At 39.0% G+C, this 19546-nt stretch overlaps 1 protein-coding gene across 14 annotated transcripts in view; it reads left to right on the top strand.

Moving 5' to 3' along the window:
• TBC1D5 (TBC1 domain family member 5) overlaps positions 1–19546 on the top strand; it is a 657932-nt gene that overhangs the window by 603851 nt on the left and 34535 nt on the right. For 13 of the 14 annotated variants that reach the window (XM_023739548.1, XM_023739547.1, XM_023739544.1 and 10 more), the window contains one exon: positions 15617–15716. In XM_023739548.1, coding sequence (XP_023595316.1) covers positions 15617–15716 — 100 coding nt within the window. Of the gene's footprint in view, positions 1–15616; positions 15717–15901; positions 16044–19546 lie in introns of those variants that run through there. The other variant, XM_023739554.1, reaches the window with a different exon arrangement.

The raw sequence follows: 19546 nt of genomic DNA, 5'->3' as shown, positions 1-19546 counted from the left end.
TTTTTTGTTCTTTCTAGAAATCTCAGAATTGGTAGTGTTTGTGCTAGAAGAAGACAGATTGAAGCCATTCCAACACTTGGTTTCCTTTACCAGTTGTAACTTAAATGTCTTAAATCTTGCTTGAACCTCAGCTTGGATTTGCTGCAGGGTACAGTTTTTTGTTCGTCTCTAATGGGACATTATGAGGTCGGTTAGCCCAGAGAATGGTGGTACAAGGGTGCACATTTCACTCTCACACAGGTCAGTTAGCTTTGCCGTAAGAAAACAACCTTGGCCAAGGCCCTTCAATCTAGGTCAGCCATTGTGCAGACACTTACATTTGGTGCCAGGAACAGCAAGGAATTTCGAGCAAGATAGCTTTGCCCAGCCAGCAACACGATGAGAAACTCAGCTGGAGGCCCTGGTCCTGGGTGGGTGGTTTCATCAGTTTGTCTGATCACGTGTAAGTGGAGAGGGAAAACCCCTTGTTAAATAGAGTAACATCTGTGCTAATTGGCTCGGTGGAGGAGAGAGCTATTCTGGTTTACAGAAGATTGGTCAGGTTGCCTAATTATAAAAATACAACATGGAGATGATAGCCTAGAAGTTCAAAAGATGGGGATATTTCTCCACAAATGCCATTTGATTAGACTTCTGTACACAGGCTTTTCCAGAAGAGACCTTTCTTTCCCAGTTAAAATGCTCAAAAGACAGGAGATTGCATAGTAACTGTGTAATACTTTTATACCTTTTGAATTTTAATAGGCTAGGAAGTTTCATTCTGTTGTACAGAGGGTCATTATGAGTCGGAAGTGCCTCAATGGCACCTAACAGCAACAACAGGAAGTTCCTAGGACATGCTGTAGGTGTGTAGTTATTTAAAACAGCAACTATAGGACTTTCGCAAATAATAAAATTTGTAACTATGCAGGTGAGGTTTGATTCTTCTGGTTACACCATTGTGAATTTAGTCCTAGTTAAAAGTTTTATTTTAATTCCCAGTATATTTATTTCAGGATTGTAATGCTACTGGGTTTACTTTAGAATGTATAGCACATGGTCCTATTTTCTGGCACCATTCTTGTCTAATTTATTCTTTTTATTGTTTTTCTATTGTTCTAAAACTGCATAAAGCAACTTCTTTAAAAGGCAAAGTTAGATTAAAATAGCTCAAAGTGTTGAAATGGCAGTAGGATAAAAGTATGTCTCTAAAGGCTGAAAGTATTAAGAAATACTACTTATTATGATTATTATAAAAATATCTTCAGAATACCAGGGATGAATTTAAATGCTATGGATTATGGATGTGTTCTACCATTTTCTTTACTGACATTCATCTTTTCTTCTGTGATACTTACACACAGCCTCTGTTTATCGAAAGTTACAGAAGTGCACATGTATAATCCAACAAAATTAATTGTATTTGGCTTCAATATAAGTATACTTGTGTTTACAGTAGAATAAATTGACGCCTACTAGCCTAAGAATTAGCTCTAAATGGAATAATGAAGCTATTCTGTACAGAACTGATTCAGGGAGGTTGGAAAGCCATCTTGCAAGCCTGTCACCTGCTTCTCTCCTCCCTGTATCCTACTCCATGTTGAGAAGTCTTTTGGACTACTACCAAATATGAATCTAAATGTGCAGCCATCTGTTAAAACTGCCTTAGAGCAGAGAGATAGTGAAGTGTTTCACAGTCTTAGAGCCATTGGAAGCTGTGTTCAGAAGTGAAAATAGGGCATGAGATGAGTAGTCTAAATCCTTGCCACTCAAAACGTGGTCCATGGGCCAGCTGCATAGTCATCACCTAGGAGCTTGTTAGAAATGCAGAATCTCAGGCCCCACCCCAGACTTAATATGCATTTTAACAAGATTGCCAGGTGATGCTTGTGAATATCACAGGTTGAAAAGAATTGGTCTGAGTAATATTAATTGAATACGAAATCAGAAACAAGATTTTTCCACAGATAACACAAGCTGCAAATATATCCTAGTGTGAACATGTTCTCCTTATGGATGATGGCTAAGTGCTAATGACTATAGAATGTTTTTCACGTACTAAACACTGTTCTAAGCATTTTACATGTATTAATACCCTTGGCCGTCAAGTGGATTCTGATTCATAGTCACCCTATAGGACAGAGTAGAACTGCCCCATAGGGCTTCCAAGGAGCAGCTGGTGGATTTGAATTGCCAACCTTTTGGTTTAGCAGCCAAGTTCTTAACCACTGCGCCACCAGGGCTCCTTACATGTGTTAGTTCCTTTAATCCTCACAGGAACTCTGTGAGATCGGAGCTGTGATCACCCCTCATTTCACAGTTGTGGAAACTGTATAGACAGGCTGTGGTTAACTCCATCTACAAAAAAAGTTACTAATCACGACTAGGCAATGGGAAATTTCTGCCTTATCTGGAAGGGCCAAAAGAATAAAATGAATATAAAGAAAGTAAGATCTTTTTTTACTCTCTCAATAAAAATTGAGAGGCAGTTGAATAAGCAAGAGGATATTTCTTCCTCTTAATTTCGTGAGCTTTATTTGTTCTATTTTTAAAATATCATTTATAGCCCATAACTCATATGTCCCACCCATGATAAGCACATGATCTGCATTAATTGTTTTCACCTGTCAACACCTGACCTCAAAAGAGATGTTGAACTTTTTTCACATGTAAACCAATGACAAGAACATGGATTTGATATGTTTTTGGTCAACTTTAGGGTTGTGTTATGAGTAAAGTTGAAGTTTGGTAGAGAAAATATTTACTTGGAAAAAATAAGAGTTTCTCCCTATACTTCACCTTGTCACCCTGCCCTACAGTTGCTGGGCTGCTGCAGGGAAGGGGTTGGGATGTTCTCTATCCGTTAGCACTAGCTGAAGCAGTATGGTCACAGAGCAACTGGGCTAGCAGAAGCCAGCTCATACTCCACCGGACCACTCTAATTTTAAGCAAGGTGATTTTAACTTTATAAAATATGTTGTAGTTAGCTGCCGTCAAGTCGGCTCCAATTCATGGTGACCTTATGCATAACAGAAGGAAACATTTCCCCATCCTGCATCATCTTCGTGACCATTGGTATGTTTGACTCCATTGTTGCAGCAATTGTGTAGTGACTTTCAACCTAGGGGGCTCATCTTCCAGCACTGTATTGGACAGCATTGGGTTGTGATTTATAGGGTTTTCACTAGCTAATTTTCAGAAGTAGATTGGTAGGTCTTTCTTCTTAGTCTGGAAGCTCCTCTGAAATATTTCCAGCATCATAGCAACAAGCAAGCCACCACAGTAGGACAAATTGACAGACAGGTAGTAGTTATCAAATTTATGAGAGTGATATTCTTTAATGTAGTGGTTTTTATTTAACCTGTTGTTGTTGTTAGGTGCCCTCAAGTTGGTTCCGACTCATAGCGACCCTATGTACAACAGGACAAAATACTGCCCGGTCCTGTGCCATCCTCACAATCGTCGTTATGCTTGAGCCCATTGTTGCAACCACTGCGTCAATCCACCTTGTTGAGGGCCTTTTTCTTTTTCACTGACCCTCTGCTTTACCAAGCATGAGATCCTTCTTCAGAGACTGGTCCCTCCTGATAATATGTCTGAAGTATGTGAGACCTGATCTCACCATCTTTGCTTCTCAGGAGCATTCTGGTTGTACTTCTTCCAAGACAGATTTGTTTGTTCTTTTGGCAGTCCATGGTATATTCAATATTCTTCGCCAGCACCACAATTCAAAGGTGTCAGTTCTTCTTTGGTCTTCCTTATTCATCGTCAAGCTTTCACATCCATGTGAGGCAATTGAAAACACCAGGGCTTGGGTCAGGCACACCTTAGTCTTCAAAGTGACACCTTTGCTTTTTAAAGAGGTCTGTTACAACAGATTTGCCCAATGCAGTGTGTCTTTTCTTGACTGCTGCTTCCATGGGTGTTGATTGTGGATCCAAATAAAATGAAATCCTTGACAACTTCAGTCTTTTCTCCATTTATCATGGTGCTGCTTACTGGTCCAGTTGTGAGGATTTTTGTTTTCTTTATGTTGAGGTGTAATCCACACTGAGGGCTATAGTCTTTGATCTTCATCAGTAAGTCCTGTTCACTTTCAGCAAGCAAGGTTGTGTCATCTGTATAACGCAGGTTGTTAATGAGTCTTTCTCCAATCCTGATGCTGCGTTCTTTTTCATATGGTCCAGCTTCTCAAATTATTTGCCCAGCATACAGATTGAATAAGTATGGTGAAAGGATATAACTCTGACGCACGCCTTTTCTGATTTTAAACCACACAGCATCCCTTTGTTCTGTTTGAAGGACTGCCTCTTGATCCATGTACAAGTTCCTCATGGGCACAATTAACTAGAATTCCCATTCTTAGTATAAGTTATCCGTAATTTGTTATGATCCACACAGTCGAATGCCTTTGCATAGTCAATAAATCACAAGTAAACATCTTTCTGGTGTTCTCTGTTCTCAGGATCCATCTGACATCAGCAATGATATCCCTGGTTCCACATCCTCTTATGAATCTGGCTTGAATTTCTGGCAGTTCCCTGTTGATACACTGCTGCAGCCGCTTTTGAATGATCCTCAGCCAGATTTTTACTTGCGTGTGATATTAATGATATTGTTCGATAATTTCTGCATTTGGTTGCATCACTTTTCTTGGGAATAGACATAAATATGGATGTCTTCCAGTCCGTTGTCCAGGTAGCTGTCTTCCAACTTTCTTGGCATAAATAAGTGAGCACTTCCAGCGCTGCATCCGTTTATTGAAACATCTCAATTGGTATTCCGTCAATTCCTGGAGCCTTGTTTTTCACCAGTGCCTTCAGTGCAGCTTGGACTTCTTCCTTTGGTACCATCAGTTCCTGATCATATGCTGCCTCCTGAAATGGTTGCATGCCAACCAGTTCTTTTTGGTATAGTGACTTCGTGTATTCCTTCCATCTTCTTTTGATGCTTCCTGCGTCATTTAATATTTTCCCCTTAGAATCCTTCACTATTGCAACTTGAGGCTTGAATTTTTTCTTCAGTTCTTTCAGGTTGAGAAATGCTGAGCATGTTCTTCCCTTTTGGTTTTCTATCTCCAGGTCTTTGCACATGTCATTATAATACTTTACTTTGTCTTCTTGAGCCACCCTTTGAAATCTTCTGTTCAGCTCTTTTACTTCATCATTTCTTCCATTCAGTTTAGCTACTCATGTTCAAGAGCAACTTTCTGAGTCTTCTGACATCCATTTTGGTCTTTTCTTTCTTTCCTGTCCTTTTAATGACCTCTTGCTTTTCTTCATGTATGATGTCCTTGATGTCATTCCACAACTCGCCTGGTATTCAGTCATTAGTGTTCAGTGTGTCAAATCTATTCTTGAGATGGTTTCTAAATTCAGGTGGGATATACTCAAGGTCATATTACGGCTTGTGGACTTGTTCTAATTTTCTTCAACTTCGACTTCAACTTGCATATGAGCAATTGATGGTCTGTTCCACAGCCAGCCCTTAGCGTTGTTCTGACTGATGATACCGAGCTTTTCCATGGTCTCTATCCACAGATGTAGTCGATTTGATTCCTGTGTATTCCATCTGGTGAGGTACATGTATATAATCGTCGTTTATGTTGTTGAAAAAAGCTATTTGCAATGAGGAAGTTGTTAAGTCTTGCAAAATTCTATCATGAATTCTCCAGCATCGTTTTGTATCACCAAGGCCATATTTTCCAACTACCGATCCTTCTTTGTTTCCAGCTTTTGTGTTCCAGTCACCAGTAATTATCAATGCATCCTGGTTGCATGTTCAATCAATTTCCGACTGCACAAGTTAGTAAAAATATTCAATTTCTTCGTCTTTGGCCTTAGTGGTTGGTGCGAAAATTTGAATAATAGTTGTATTAACTGGTCTTCCTTCTTGTTGTTGTTGTTGTTAGGTGCTGTCGAGTTGGTTCCAACTCATAGCGGCCCTGTGTACTACAGAACGAAACACTACCTGGTCCTGCACCATGCTCACGATCATTGTTATGCTTGAGCCCATTGTTGCAGCCACTGTGTCAGTCCATCTCATTGAGGGTCTTCCTCTTCTTCACTGACCTTGTAGTTTACCGGGCATGATGTCCTTCCCCAGGGACTGATGCCTCCTAATAACACGTCCAAAATATGTAAGACGTAGTCTCGCCATCCTTGCTTCTAAGGAGAGTTCTGGTTGTACTTCTTCCAAGACATATTTGTTCGTTCTTTTGGTATATTCAGTATTCTTCACCAGCACCACAATTCAAAGACGTCAGTTCTTTTTCAGTCTTCCTTATTAATTGTCCAGCTTTTGCATGCGTATGATGTGATTGAAAATACCTTGTAGGCGTATGGATATTATGCTAACACTGATAGCGTTGTACTTCAGGATAGATCTTGAAATTGTTCTTTTTGATGATGAATGCAATGCCATTCTTCTTCAAGTTGTCATTTCTAGCATAGTAGACCATATGATTGTCTAATTCAAAATGGCCAATAAGCAGTCCATTTCAGATCGATAATGCCTAGGATATCAATGTTTATGCATTCCATTTTATTTTTGATGATTTCCGATTTTCCTAGATTCATACTTCATAATTCCACATTCCAATTATAAATGGATGTTTGCATCCGTTTCTTCTCATTTTGAGTCATGCCATATTAACAAATGAAGGTCCCAAAAGCTTGACTCCATCCATGTCATTAAGGTTGACTCTACTTTGAGGAGGCAGCTCTTCCCCAGTCATATTTTAAGTGCCTTCCAACCTGAGGGGCTCATCTTCCGGAACTATATCAGACAGTATTCCACTGCTGTTCATAAAGTTTTCACTGGCTAATTCTTTTCAGAAACAGACCGCTGGGTCCTTCTTCCTAGTCTGTTTTAGTCTGGAAGCTCAGCTGAAACCTCTTCACCAGGGGTGACCCTACCGGTATTTGAATACCGGTAGCATAGCTTCTAGCATCACAGCAACATGCACGCCCCCTCAGTATGACAAACTGACAGACATGTGGGGGGTTTTATTCAACTTGGAGGAAATTAAAGCAGTAAAAAATCATATAAGATACTGTTGAATTTAGGTTTTATTTTCATGAAATATAAGTCACAACAATAAGTAAGCAAAGTGCTTTTGTTCTACACTAGAATAGGCAGGAGGGTGCATCTCCATTATGGTAGGACATGGGGATAGAAGGAAAAGTCTCAGTGATTATTATGAAAACCCCCATCTCATCGGGACAACTCAGGTGTCCACTGGTGGTGTGAATCCCTGTAATGGAACATAGCACTGCCTCATTGGCTAAGAAATAAGGAAGCCTACTAGTGTGAGTTCTGCTACTAACTAGCTGCCTAACCATATTAAAGTTTATTTATTTGTAAAAATAAAGGGCAGAAATAAATCTCTCTAAAGGCAATTCAGGCTCTGAAATGCTGTGATTTGGTAGCATAAAATTTGACACCATGAGCTTTGAACATCAGTTTGAAACTTTTAAAGGCCATTTCCATTCTTATTTAATACATGTTTGTTTGCATCCTGTATAAGTGTGGGAACTATTTTATTTTCTGGAGAATTTTATAAGCATTTTTATTTATTTGTTAAGTATCTCCATATTCTTTCTTTGCAATGTATAAAGAGCAACATTGAAGTTCCCACTCCAGTGGTGTAGAATACCTAAGCTTTGCACATTGGAGAAAATATTGTAACTATTTACTTTTTCACAAGTTATTTCATTAAGTTGTTCTTCCTGTTTGATGTTGTTTTAACTCATTTCCATCTAGTCGATTCCGATTCATAGTGACCCTATGGGACAGAGTAGAACTGCTCCATAGGGTTTCCAAGGCTGTAATCTTTATGGAAGCAGACTGCCGCATCTTTCTCCCACAGAGCAGCTGATGGATTTGAACCTCTGACCTTTTGGTCAGCAGCTGAGCACTTAACAGTTATTAGTGCTGTTTAGAGTAGTTTAATTTCCAGCCAATTATGGTCATTTAAAAATATTGACACCTCATTTTAGTCACCTTTTACCTTTTTTTTTTCTCTTATTTCCTCTTTATTATGTTATTTAGGTAATAATTTGATTTTCTAATTATAAATATATGATACACTATCATTGTTGAAATACCAGGAAAAAAATAAAAGGAAAGAAGAAACATCACCTATAACCCCACCACTTGGAGAAAGCCAATATAAACTCTTTGATGAATATCTTTCCATTATTTTTTCTATGAATTCTTTTTTCATAAACAGAATGATTCTTTACCTACTACTACTTTGTAATTTGTTTTCCCAATTAATATGTTGTCTTGTTGTTAAATATTCTTTTATAAGAACCTTTTTAAAGATTGTATAGTATCTCGTTTATGAATATACCACAAGTTACCTAAGTCACCTATCATTAGACATTTTGTGTGTGTGTGTGTATTTTCCCATTGAATGTGGAGTTGTTTTTGCATGTAGCTATAATTGTCTTCTTGGAGTAAATTCCTAGGCTTATAATTATCAAGAGAAAACAACAAGATGGGTACTTATTGAGTGTTTACCATATGCCAAACCTATACAAAATACTTCATCTGAAAAATATCATGTAATTTCAATCCTCCAGCAATCATAAGAGGTAGAAATTATTATCCCCATTTTATAAACAGTAAACAAGTCTTAGAGAGCTTTATTTTCCAGTCAAGGTCACTGAGATGATTAAGTTCCAGGCCTAGTATGTACTGATTCTAAGGCTTTTGCCTCATATTCCAGATTGCTCTCCAACATGGCTGGATGCTTTATGTGCCCATGTGACTTATTTTTTATATTCCTAAAAAGTCTTCTTAGTGCTCCTCTCCTTTTTTTCTGGTGGTGTCTTCCTCTGCTGGTACCATATGTTCAGACTTGGATTTCATCCACACCACGTGTGTGTGTTTTGCCCTTGTGTACACCACAGCTTCCTCAGAACATCCGTGGCCTTCCCACTTTTTCTCCTCGAGACTTTCCATTTCCTTCACTTCCCACTTCTCATTCACCCATCTGCTCAAAAAAGACTGGGCGTCTTTCCTATCTTCTGGTTGCTATACTTAGCCTGTTCCTCCTGCCTGCAGTCAATGTGGGTTCCCTTGTCTGCTTCTCTTGTGATCTGAGGACACCCATTTGGAAGCTAAGCAGAGCTCCACACGGTGCTGTTCCTGCCCCCCGTTCCCCCTAATCCAAGGACTCTGGACAAAGACACTGCTGAGGCCTGTGTAATCATCTGTGAGCTTGTTCTGTGTTAGAGGGCGGGGGCCACAGCAGTCTGCAAGCCAGACCCTGACCCTGAAAACCTAATTATCTGTAGCAAAAATGTAATAAGGATGATTGTTTAAAAACTAATCTCCCCTCCCCAGGGCTGGAATAGTGGGTGTTTGTTTTTTAACACACAACAGATCCTGAAAGGTCATGGCCAAATGAACTCTCCTCCCTTTCCCTATTAAGTACCTGTCTGCAGTAAGGCCCTGTCCTTGGTCCCAACCCTAAACCTGGTTATCTCCCCTGGCCACTTTAACTTCGGAGCTTCAGTTATCACCTCTATGTAAAAACTCTTAAATTATATTTCCAGCTCTGTCCTCTCCTTTCTCTGTTTCTACTTCCCCTTCTCTCTTCCTGCCTTCAGTCACGTTTTTCTAATACTCTGTAAACACCCTAACCCGAAGGTTCCATCAGCATCTCTAAGTATCGCCAAACCCATGTGTGCCATCCTCTTTCTGAAACTATTTGCTCCCCATCCTCCCTCAAGCACCCAGGCCTGACCCTCGTAACTAGCTTTAATGGCTTTCCCTCCCTCTGCTCCACAGCCAGTTGATTACTAAATTCCTTCTTCTTTCTCCCCAGAGACCACCAGCCTGGAGAATGACTTCATGCCCTTTTCTCAGGGGCAGTGGCGATCTTGCCGGCTGTCTGTCCACCCTCCAGTTAGTTCCTCCAGCCATTGCCATAGCGATCCTTATAAAAAGTGGGAGTGCCAATTTGTTCAATCATTCCCCACCTCAAACGTCTGTGCACCTTAGCCCAGCAGCCGCGCTGTCCATGATGTGGCTACAGCCTTCCTGCCAGACCTCAGCTCCTGCTGTTCCCCAGGCTTCAGCGCAGCGCAGTGACTGGCCCTCGCTCATGCCCCATGCTCTCCTGCCTCCACACCTTTGCTTACCAGATCCCTGCCTCCTAAAACATCCTTAGCCACTATTTCTTCTGAATTGAATCCTCTTTCTTTAGGACCTCTCAAAACCGCTGTGTCCTCCAGAAAACTTGTTTTCATTTCCATCTCCACAAATTGGAAGTCCTCTGTCCTCCCCAGGCTTTGCAGGCTCCGTCTTCATGTCTCTTCTCAAGAACTTATTCTTGTCTTGGCTTTTTTTTTTTTTTTTTTTGAAGAAAAATGTCTTAAATTTTCATGATATCAAAGTTTGGATTTTACTTCATAGGAACAGATATTTCATTTTAAAAAGCCATAATTTACTTCATGCCAAAAATAAGAAGAATCCTTTGCACTTATTTGATAGTTTAATACAGCAAGATTTAAAAAATAATTTACATTAAATGGCAAGTATGACTTGGATCAACCACTCTTCGCTTAATCAGAAATGAAGAGGAAGTTTTTGTACATAAAATGCTGACCCATTTCAGACGTTACAGCATACATTTTCTGTTTAGAAGATTTGTCTTCAAATAGTGAGATAAAACCACTAATGCCTCTAATCCGTAAGCAATGTCAAGAAAGCTATGTCTCATCTTGGCTTTGTGTACAGGTCTTATCTTCCTCTAAACTTCCAGAGGTCAGAGTCCATGTTCATTTCTTATGATATCACCCACAAGGCTTAACACAATGCAAACAAACGTATTTGTTGAATAAACAAATGAATAAGAGAATAAATAATACACTACAAAAGCTTGTTCAGTTATTAACCAAAAAATGGCAGGAAAACATTGAAGCATTTTATAAAATTAATACAGAAAATCCATATAATATAAAATAATTTAAACAACTGAGATGTATGATATTTGAGTAGACGTGTAATGATGTGTCAGCTGTTGTGGAGGAAATGGCAGTGCAAATACCACTTTTTAAAGGACAAAAAACACATTTTGTCAGATTATACAATCAACACAAAAATCATTCAGCAAACAACAGAACAGAACACAGCCTGAATGTTTTCAAAGGAAAACAACTTAGTAAGCAATTTGGAGTTAGGACTCAGTGTTGTAATTGGCAAATCTCTGTGAAGGGGAACTGAGATAAGGGTTATTGGTCAGAAAGATAATAGAAATTAAGCATAAGAAAGAATGTGTACACAAGGAGGAAATGGAAGTAGTGGGCTTAGTGACCTGGTGTACACTTCCAGAGAATGTGACTTACGGAGAAGTAGACCATGTTTCGAATAGGAGATGACAAGAGAATCTACCTAATGGATTTGTTGTGAGGATTAAATGAGTTAATACATGCAAAACTCAGTGTTTGGCATGTCGTGATCACTATATGAGGGTTAGATGCCAGCTCTTTTCTTCTCCTAATGGAACTTTCCTCATCTTCTGGTCCTTCTTGACAAGGCTGCCGAGTACAGTTGGTCAGGTTGCACATTGTGGCCTGCATGTGGCCCTACTTCAAAATCCTCTGTCAGTTTCTTGCTTTGCACCTCAATTTACTATCTAGAATGTATGACAGTGACAGGCTTCTAAGTCCTAAATAATCTTTCTGGACTAAGCCACACATAGGTTTTAAAACCAGAGACCAGTGTTTCCCAACAGTGAATCATGAAACCCTGTACTTAAAATCCATTTAATTGTTTTAACCTGATTATAAAAAATTTTTTTTTAAAGAATAGTCACCTTTATTGAGTGCATACTCTGTGCCAGACACTGTGCTCTGCATGTGGTCTTATTTTATTCTCCCACCAGTCCTGCTAGTGGGGGTGAGAGGACAAAGACATAAAGGGCTTGTTCAAGTTTATACAGTTAGCAACTGGCAGAAAGAGGACTTGAACCGAGGTGTGTCTACCATAGAATTCCATCCTGCCATGCCACACTGTCTCCTATAAAGGAAGGCAAACATATATGCAAAGGTTAATATAGTAAGTATTTCTCTTCAGTGTCTCATTTACACATAAAAATTAAACTAACTGGTTGCTTTCATAAAACTCATGGCAATTAGCCAAGTATTTCTTTTTGATTACAGAGGACCAATTTAATGAAAAGAAATGACTAAATCTGTTAGTTGGGAAGAGTGTGGAACAGGAGAAGCTAAGATAGAGATGTGACGTTGGCTCCCATAATTTTAGAAGCTGGATTCTTGGCTCATTTTTAAAATCTGTAATTATATAATATAGTGAACAGTAAATGACAAGCCACCTTTTGCCTCCAAGTGATTCCAATTCTATTTATAAAGTCTGAGTGATAGTTGAAGGGTTTAGGAAAGCTTTAAGATTAAGCAAACTCTAGAAGGGTAAAATGCTGGATTTCAAACTTCCAAATGAAAGAGGTTCTTGACCCCTTCACCCTGCTTCAACCAGAGTGGTCCTCTTTTATCTGTTATATATTGGGCTTTTGTGTAAGCTTTCCTTTGGAAAAAGTCTTTGCATGAACAGAAGGCCATTTTCTGCAGTGTAGATTCCACTTGTATCAAGATTTACTTAGGTTTTCTGTGGCACAGCATGCAAAAATGCTCTTTATTTGCTGCCACCAGAGCCCGAAGCAAAATAGCAAACTTGGAAAACTGTATTTATCTCTCCACCCAGCAAGTGCCCGGGGCTGCCATGCTCTCCAGGCTTCCCCATACACGTGTGCAGGTTGTACACGGCACCACTTAGAGAGTGCCAGTCTCATCCGTCTTTATTACAGTCATGTTCCTGCTGATCACAGTGAAGGGTCTTGAGGAAGAGGCACCTTTTGAGCTGCATGCTTCCCTCCAACTGTCCAAGGCCCTCACCAATAACAGGTCAGGCCTATCTCTTCTGAAATGAATCCCTGAAAACCCTTCTTCCTCACAACTTTGCATTACTATTATTATTGATATAAAAATACAGATAACACAACATTTGCCTATTCAGCATTTTTCAGGTGTACAATAACTGCAGGAGATTAAAACTCCCAGCGGTTTTTGCATTTTAAAAGAAGCATTTGCTAATCCAAATAAAACTAATGTGTAGAGTAAGTAGAGATGAGTCTGAGCCAGGAGGCATTTCATTCCTGATGCCGTTTGTCTACTCCAGGCTCTCAGTACCCCAGGTGGTAGCCACATGCAAGTAGAAACAAGCCACAGCTGAGCCCCCTTCTTTTAAAGGACTGCCAAGCCCTGGCCTCAGTACAGTTCTAGACTCATCAAGTTGGATTTTGTGTCTGTAACAGATTGAAACAGTGACTTGTTCAGTGGAGGGGGTAGGAGAAGGAGAGCAGGATTCCCAAAGCAGTTTTACTTATTTCATTATAAGGCTTTTATGTACTCTACCTTATATTCCAGTAATTTATATAACTTTCTTTCTCCAGCTTCCAGATTGTAAGCTCCTTTGGAGCAAAGTCTCTAACTTTAACCTTCTCCAGTGAGTGCTGAACTTAGGTCCAGACTGGATAGAAATTACCTAGGGTCACATGACTTGTTAATGTCAGAACCAGGAGTAGAACTCAAGTTTTCTCATGCTGTTTACAAATTTAGTGTTCTTTCTATTCTACCACTATTTTAGTTATCTGTTGCTATGTAACAAATCACACCAAAATTTAGTACCTTAAAACAAGGCTTGTTTCTCACAGTTCTCTGGGTCAAAAATTTGGGCAGGGCTCGACTGAGCTGTTCTTTGTTCCACATGGTCTTCACTATGGTCTCTCACTTGGCTAGCTTCAGCTAGGTTGAGCTGGAAGGTTCAGGAAGGCTTCATTCACACGTCTAGCACCACTTCTGTGGTCTCTTTCTCTATATATGATCTCTCCTCTCTTTCAGTATTCTAGCCAGAACTTTATAACATGACAACTGTCTTCCTCTGTTGAAAGCAGAAGTTGGCATGCCTCTTAAACTGGCCTCAAACTGGCATGGCTCAACTTCTGCTACATTCTCTGAATAAAGGCAAGACACAAGGCCAGCCCAGATTCAAGGGGAGGGGAAATAGACTCCACCTCATGATGAGTCAAGTAACATGCATGGTCAGGAGGGAAGGAATTGATGGTGGCCATCTTTGGAGACTAACCACAGCCATAGTTAACCCACAGATGTAGCCTTCTTCTTCTGATTCCTACAGTGTCCTAATAGAATAGGAAAACTCAAACCTGTGCAGAAAGAAAGGTGAGAAAGGAGAAGAAAAATGCCCTGAACACCCCTATCCTTTTCCACTTTGCTGCCGCCTGAAGGATGAGGAAGGTGACACCACCTATACCCAAAGTCCCCTATAAATATCCTGCAGCTGGGCTTTTCCTGGTGACATCTGGTCCTTATTTGAGCATCAGAAGATAGGTTGCTGTGTTTTATAGCATACAAGAAGAATGTGGTTAACACGTGTATGATTCTACAGTGGGGTTTTCACAATGATTTTTTTTTTTTTAAGATCTGCTGCTATATGTGTTTTCTGTGTCAAGCACTTAAATGCACACTCATAAGGGCTGGTTCTCCAGGCAACACTTTTAAAACAATACTTTTCAGCCCTGCATGTGTGTGTTGTTAAAATGGAATACATCTACAAGTAACCTTTTCAACTATTATATTTCCATCTGTAAGCGAAAGTATACTCGTCCTCTAAGAAAAAGGATACTTCAACGGATTCTTCTTCCATTCTTTTCAACCAGTGGTTGTTAAGTGAAAGGACAAGCATTTAAGACTGGAAAATCAGTTCTCTAGCCTATCCCAGCCCTGGCAATATCCTTTCTTTGTATTCAACCTAACTTGGTTTAAAATATCCTAAATTATGGAGATTATTCTCTCTGAGAAAAACTCCCATAATTGTCTAAATTTCCTTAGGAGTTTTTTGTATGTGGTATTTTTTTCTTTTAAAAAAGACTTTATCCTTTTGTTACAGTTAGATTATCGTTTGCCATTTAGATAATTACTCAACCCGGACTAGTCTGTCTTAGAAACAAACAAATATATAAAATAGTCTAGTGTCATATCAAGAGAGAACATATAAGAACAGCTATTTATTGGCTGCTGGTGCAAAACTTTTCCAAGTGCTTGGGGAAATCTCACATTTTAAGAGATTGTTTCATTGTTTAGAAAATGTTGAGATTTGCCTTATACGAATGGAAATCTTTGGTTTCCCAAATGTGTGGGAGAGAAAATAATGTTTTTGTACGAGCTGCCTAGGAAGTATAGTCCACTGAAATCCCATTTATTCTTCCAATTTGTGTTGCTCAATATTTATTGAAGTATTTTATGTACTTTTTATACAAGGTTATATCTGTAGACACTGCTATCATTTAATTAAGAAAAGTCCAGACTTTTTAAAACTTCCCTTTGACCCTTTCTCTGTTTTGTTAGTGGTGGCAATAAAGAGTTTATTTTTATTTGCTGGGTTTTTTTTTTTTTTTTTTTTTTTGTTGTTGTCTAAGGCTGAAAAGAGATTGCGCCTCTCTAAAATAGTTCAGATCACTTGAGGGACTTTAGGGATTTTATTTGAATATATTTTTTTAAATTTCTATATCTTTACCCCTTCGTTTTAGGAAGAAGAACTAGAAGCCCAAATTTCCTTCCTTCAAGGACAGTTAAATGACCTGGATGCAATGTGCAAATACTGTGCAAAGGTGATGAACACTCATCTTGGTGAGTGAAGTATTTTGGCTTTGGGAATAATGACGGTTGTAACGAGAATAATTATAGTCGTAACAATGATAACCACTAGCATTGCTGCAGGGTAAGCCCTGTGTTACATGAATTACCTCATTTAATCCTCATCACAGTCCTAGCGCAGAAGTACTATTTACTGTATTTCTATCCACATTGTACAGATGAGGAAACTGAAGCCCAAAGAGATTAAGAAAATTTCCCAAGACTATGTTACTAGTAAGTGGAGTGGAAATTCCAACTCAAGCAATCTGACTATAGACCTCAACTCTTTTATTTATTTATTTATTTATTTATTGTGCTTTAGGTGAAAGTTTACAGAGCATATTAGTTTCTCATTCAACAATTTATGCACAGATTGTTTTGTGACATTGGTTGTAATCCTCGCAATGTGTCAACACTCTCCCCCTCTCCACCCTAGATTCTCCGTTTCCATTCCTCCTGTTTTCCTGTCCCTTCCTGCGTTCTCATCTTTGCTTTTGGGCACATGTTGCTTCTTTGTCTCATTTACATGGTAGAACTAAGAAACACGTTCCTCACGTGTATTATTGATTGTTTTATACACTTGTGTAATCTTTGGCTGAAGGGTGAACTTCAAGAGTGACTTCATTTCTGAGTTACAAGAATGTCTAGAGGCCATAATCTTGGGGTTTCTCCAGTCTGTGTCAGACCAGTTTAAGTCTGGTCTTTTTTGTGTGTGAATTTGCATTTTGTTCTACATTTTTCTCCTGTTCTGTCTAAGACCCTCTGTTGTGATCCCTGTCAGAGCAGTCGGTGGTGGTAGCCAGGCACCACCTAGTTGTTCTGGGCTCAGGCTGGTGGAGGCTGTGGTACTTGTGGTCCATTAGTCTTTGGACTAACATTTCCCTTGTGTCTCTGGTTTTCTTCATCCTCCTTTGCTCCGGACAGGATAGAACAGTAGATGTATCTTAGACACTCGCAAGCTTTTAAGACCCCAGACGTACTCACCAAAGTTGAATGTAGAACTTTTTTTTTTTTGTGAACTATGTTATGCCAATTGACCTAGATGTTCCCCGAGACCACGGTCCCCAGCCCTCAGCCCAGCAATCTTGGTCCCTCAGGGTGTTTGGATGTGTCTATGAAGCTTCTATGACTTTGCCTTGGTCACGTTGTATGGACTTCCCCTGAAATATGTACTGTCTTTCCATTCAACAAAGTTACCACTTACCTACTTCCAGTTAGTGATTTCCCTTCCCCCATCTTCCCCTCCCTTGTAGCCATCACAGATTGTTTCTACTATCATGTTTCTTTCTGTGTGTAAACCTTTTCTTGAGTTTTTATAATAGTGGTCTCATGCAGTATTCGTCCTTTTGTGATTGACTTATTTCACTCGGCATAATGCCCTCCAGATTCATGCACGTTGTGAGATGCTTCTCGAATTCATCATTGTTCTTTGTCATCGTGCGTACGTACCATAATTTGTTCATCCATTCATCTATTGATAGGCACTTTGGTTGTTTCCATATTTTTGCTATTATGAACAATGCTGCAATGAACATGAGTGTGCATATGTCTATTCATGTGATGGCTCTTATTTCTCTAGGGTATATTCCTAGGAGTGGGATTGCTGGATCATATGGTATTTCTATTTCTAGCTTTTTAAGAAAGCGCCATATCGTTTTCCATAGTGGTTGTACCATTTTGCATTCCCACCATCAGTGCACAAGAGTTCCAATCTCCCCACAGCCTCTCCAACATTTGTTATTTTGTGTTTTTTTTATTAGTGCCAGTATTGTTGAGGTGAGGTGGTATCTCACTGTGGTTTTGATTTGCATCTCTAAAGGCTAATGATCGTGAGCATTCATTCCCTCATGTATTTGTTAGCTACCTGAATGTCTTCTTTGGTGAGTGTCTGTTCATATCTTTTGTCCACTTTTTAATTGGGTTATTTGTCTTTTTATTGTTGCTATAGATTTTAGAAATTAGACCCTTGTCAGATATGTTGTAGCCAAAATTTTTTTTCCCAGTCTGTAAGTTCTCCTTTTATTCTTTTGCTGAATTCTTTTGATAAGCGTAAGTGTTTAATTTTTAGGAGATCCCAGTTATCTATTTTATCTTCTGGTGTTTGTGCATTGTTAGTTTGTATCCTAATTATGCCGTGTATTAGGGCCCCTAGGTTTGTCCCTATATTTTCTTCCATGATCTTTATAGTTTTCAGTTTTATATTTAGGTCTTTGATCCATTTTGAGTTAGCTTTTGTGTATGGTGTGAAGTATAGGTCCTGTTTCATTTTTTTACAAATAGACATTCAGTTTTGCCAGCACCATTTGTTAAAGAGACTGTCTTTTCCCCATTTAAGGAGTTTGGGCCTTTGTCAAAGACCAGCTTACTATAGGTGGATGGATTTTCATCTGGGTTCTCAATTCTGTTCCATTGGTCTATGTGTCTGTCATTGTGCTAGTACCAGGCTGTTTTGACTACCATGGCTGTATAGTAGCTTCTGAGATCAGGTAGTGCGAGGCCTACTACTTTGTACTTCTTCAATAATGATTTACTTATCCGGGGCCTCTTTCCTTTCTACATAAAGTTATTGATTAGTTTTTCCATCTGGTTAAAGAATGCTGTCAGTGTTTGAATCGGGAATGCATTCTATCTGGAGATCCCTTTGGGTAGAATTGACATTTTTACAATGTTGAGTCTTCCTGTTCGTGAGCATGATATGTTTTTCTATTGATGTAGGTCTGTTTTCCTTTCTTGCAGTAGTGTTTTGTAGTTTCCTTTATGTAAGTCTTTTACATCCCTGATTAGATTTATTACTAATTATTCTATTTTATTAAGTGCTATTATAAATGGTATTGTTTTCCTGATTTACTTTTTGTAATTCTCTTTGTTGGTCTATAGGAATCCAGCTGATTTTTGTATGTTGATCTTGTATCTTGCTACTCTGCTGAATCTTTACATTAACTCCAGCAGTTTTCTTATGGAATTTTTAGAGTTTTCTATGTATAGTATCATATTGTCTGCAAATAAGGATCGTTTTACTTCTTCCTTATCCATTTGGGTGCCCTTTATTTCTTTTTCTTGCCTTATTACTCTAGCTAGAACTTTTAGCACAGTGTTAAATACAAGTGGTGATAAGGGGCATCCTTGTCTTGTTCTCGTTCTCAGGAGGAATGCTTTCAGCATCTCTCCCTTTAGAATGATGTTGGCTGTTGATTTTGTATAGATGCCTTTTATTATGTTGAGGAATTTCCCATCTATTCCTATTTTATTGAGAGTTTTTATCAGGAATGGGTGTTGGACTTCATCAAATGGCTTTTCTGCATCGATTGAGTTGATCATGTGATTCTTTTCTTTTGTTCTATTTATGTAGTCAATTATGTTGATTGATTTTCTAATGTTGAACCATCCTTGCATACCTAGTATGAATCCCACCTGGTCATGGTGTATTATTTTTTTGATATGATGCTGAATTCTGCTGGCTAGAATATTGTTGAGAATTTTTGCATCTGTATTCATGAAGAATATTGGTGTGCAATTTTTTGTGGGGGGGGGGTGTCTTTGCCTGGCTTTGGTATTAGGGTTATGTTGGCCTCATAGAATGAATTCGGGAGTACCCCTGCCTTTTCTGTGGTTTGAAATAATTTGAATAGTACTGGTATGAGCTCTTCTCTGAAGGTTTGGTAGAATTCTCCAGTGAAGCCATCCAGGCCAGGGCTTTTTTTTATACTTTTTTTTTTTTTTAATTGTACTTCAGGTGAAGGCTTAAGGAACAAATAGTTTCTCATGAAACAGTAGTACACATATTGTTTTATGACATTGGTTAACAACCCCACAACATGTCAACC

This window comes from Trichechus manatus, unplaced genomic scaffold, assembly GCF_000243295.1.
Source record: "Trichechus manatus latirostris isolate Lorelei unplaced genomic scaffold, TriManLat1.0 scaffold00136, whole genome shotgun sequence".
Lineage (NCBI taxonomy): Eukaryota > Metazoa > Chordata > Mammalia > Sirenia > Trichechidae > Trichechus > Trichechus manatus.
This window is presented reverse-complemented; position numbering and strand designations above follow the sequence as displayed.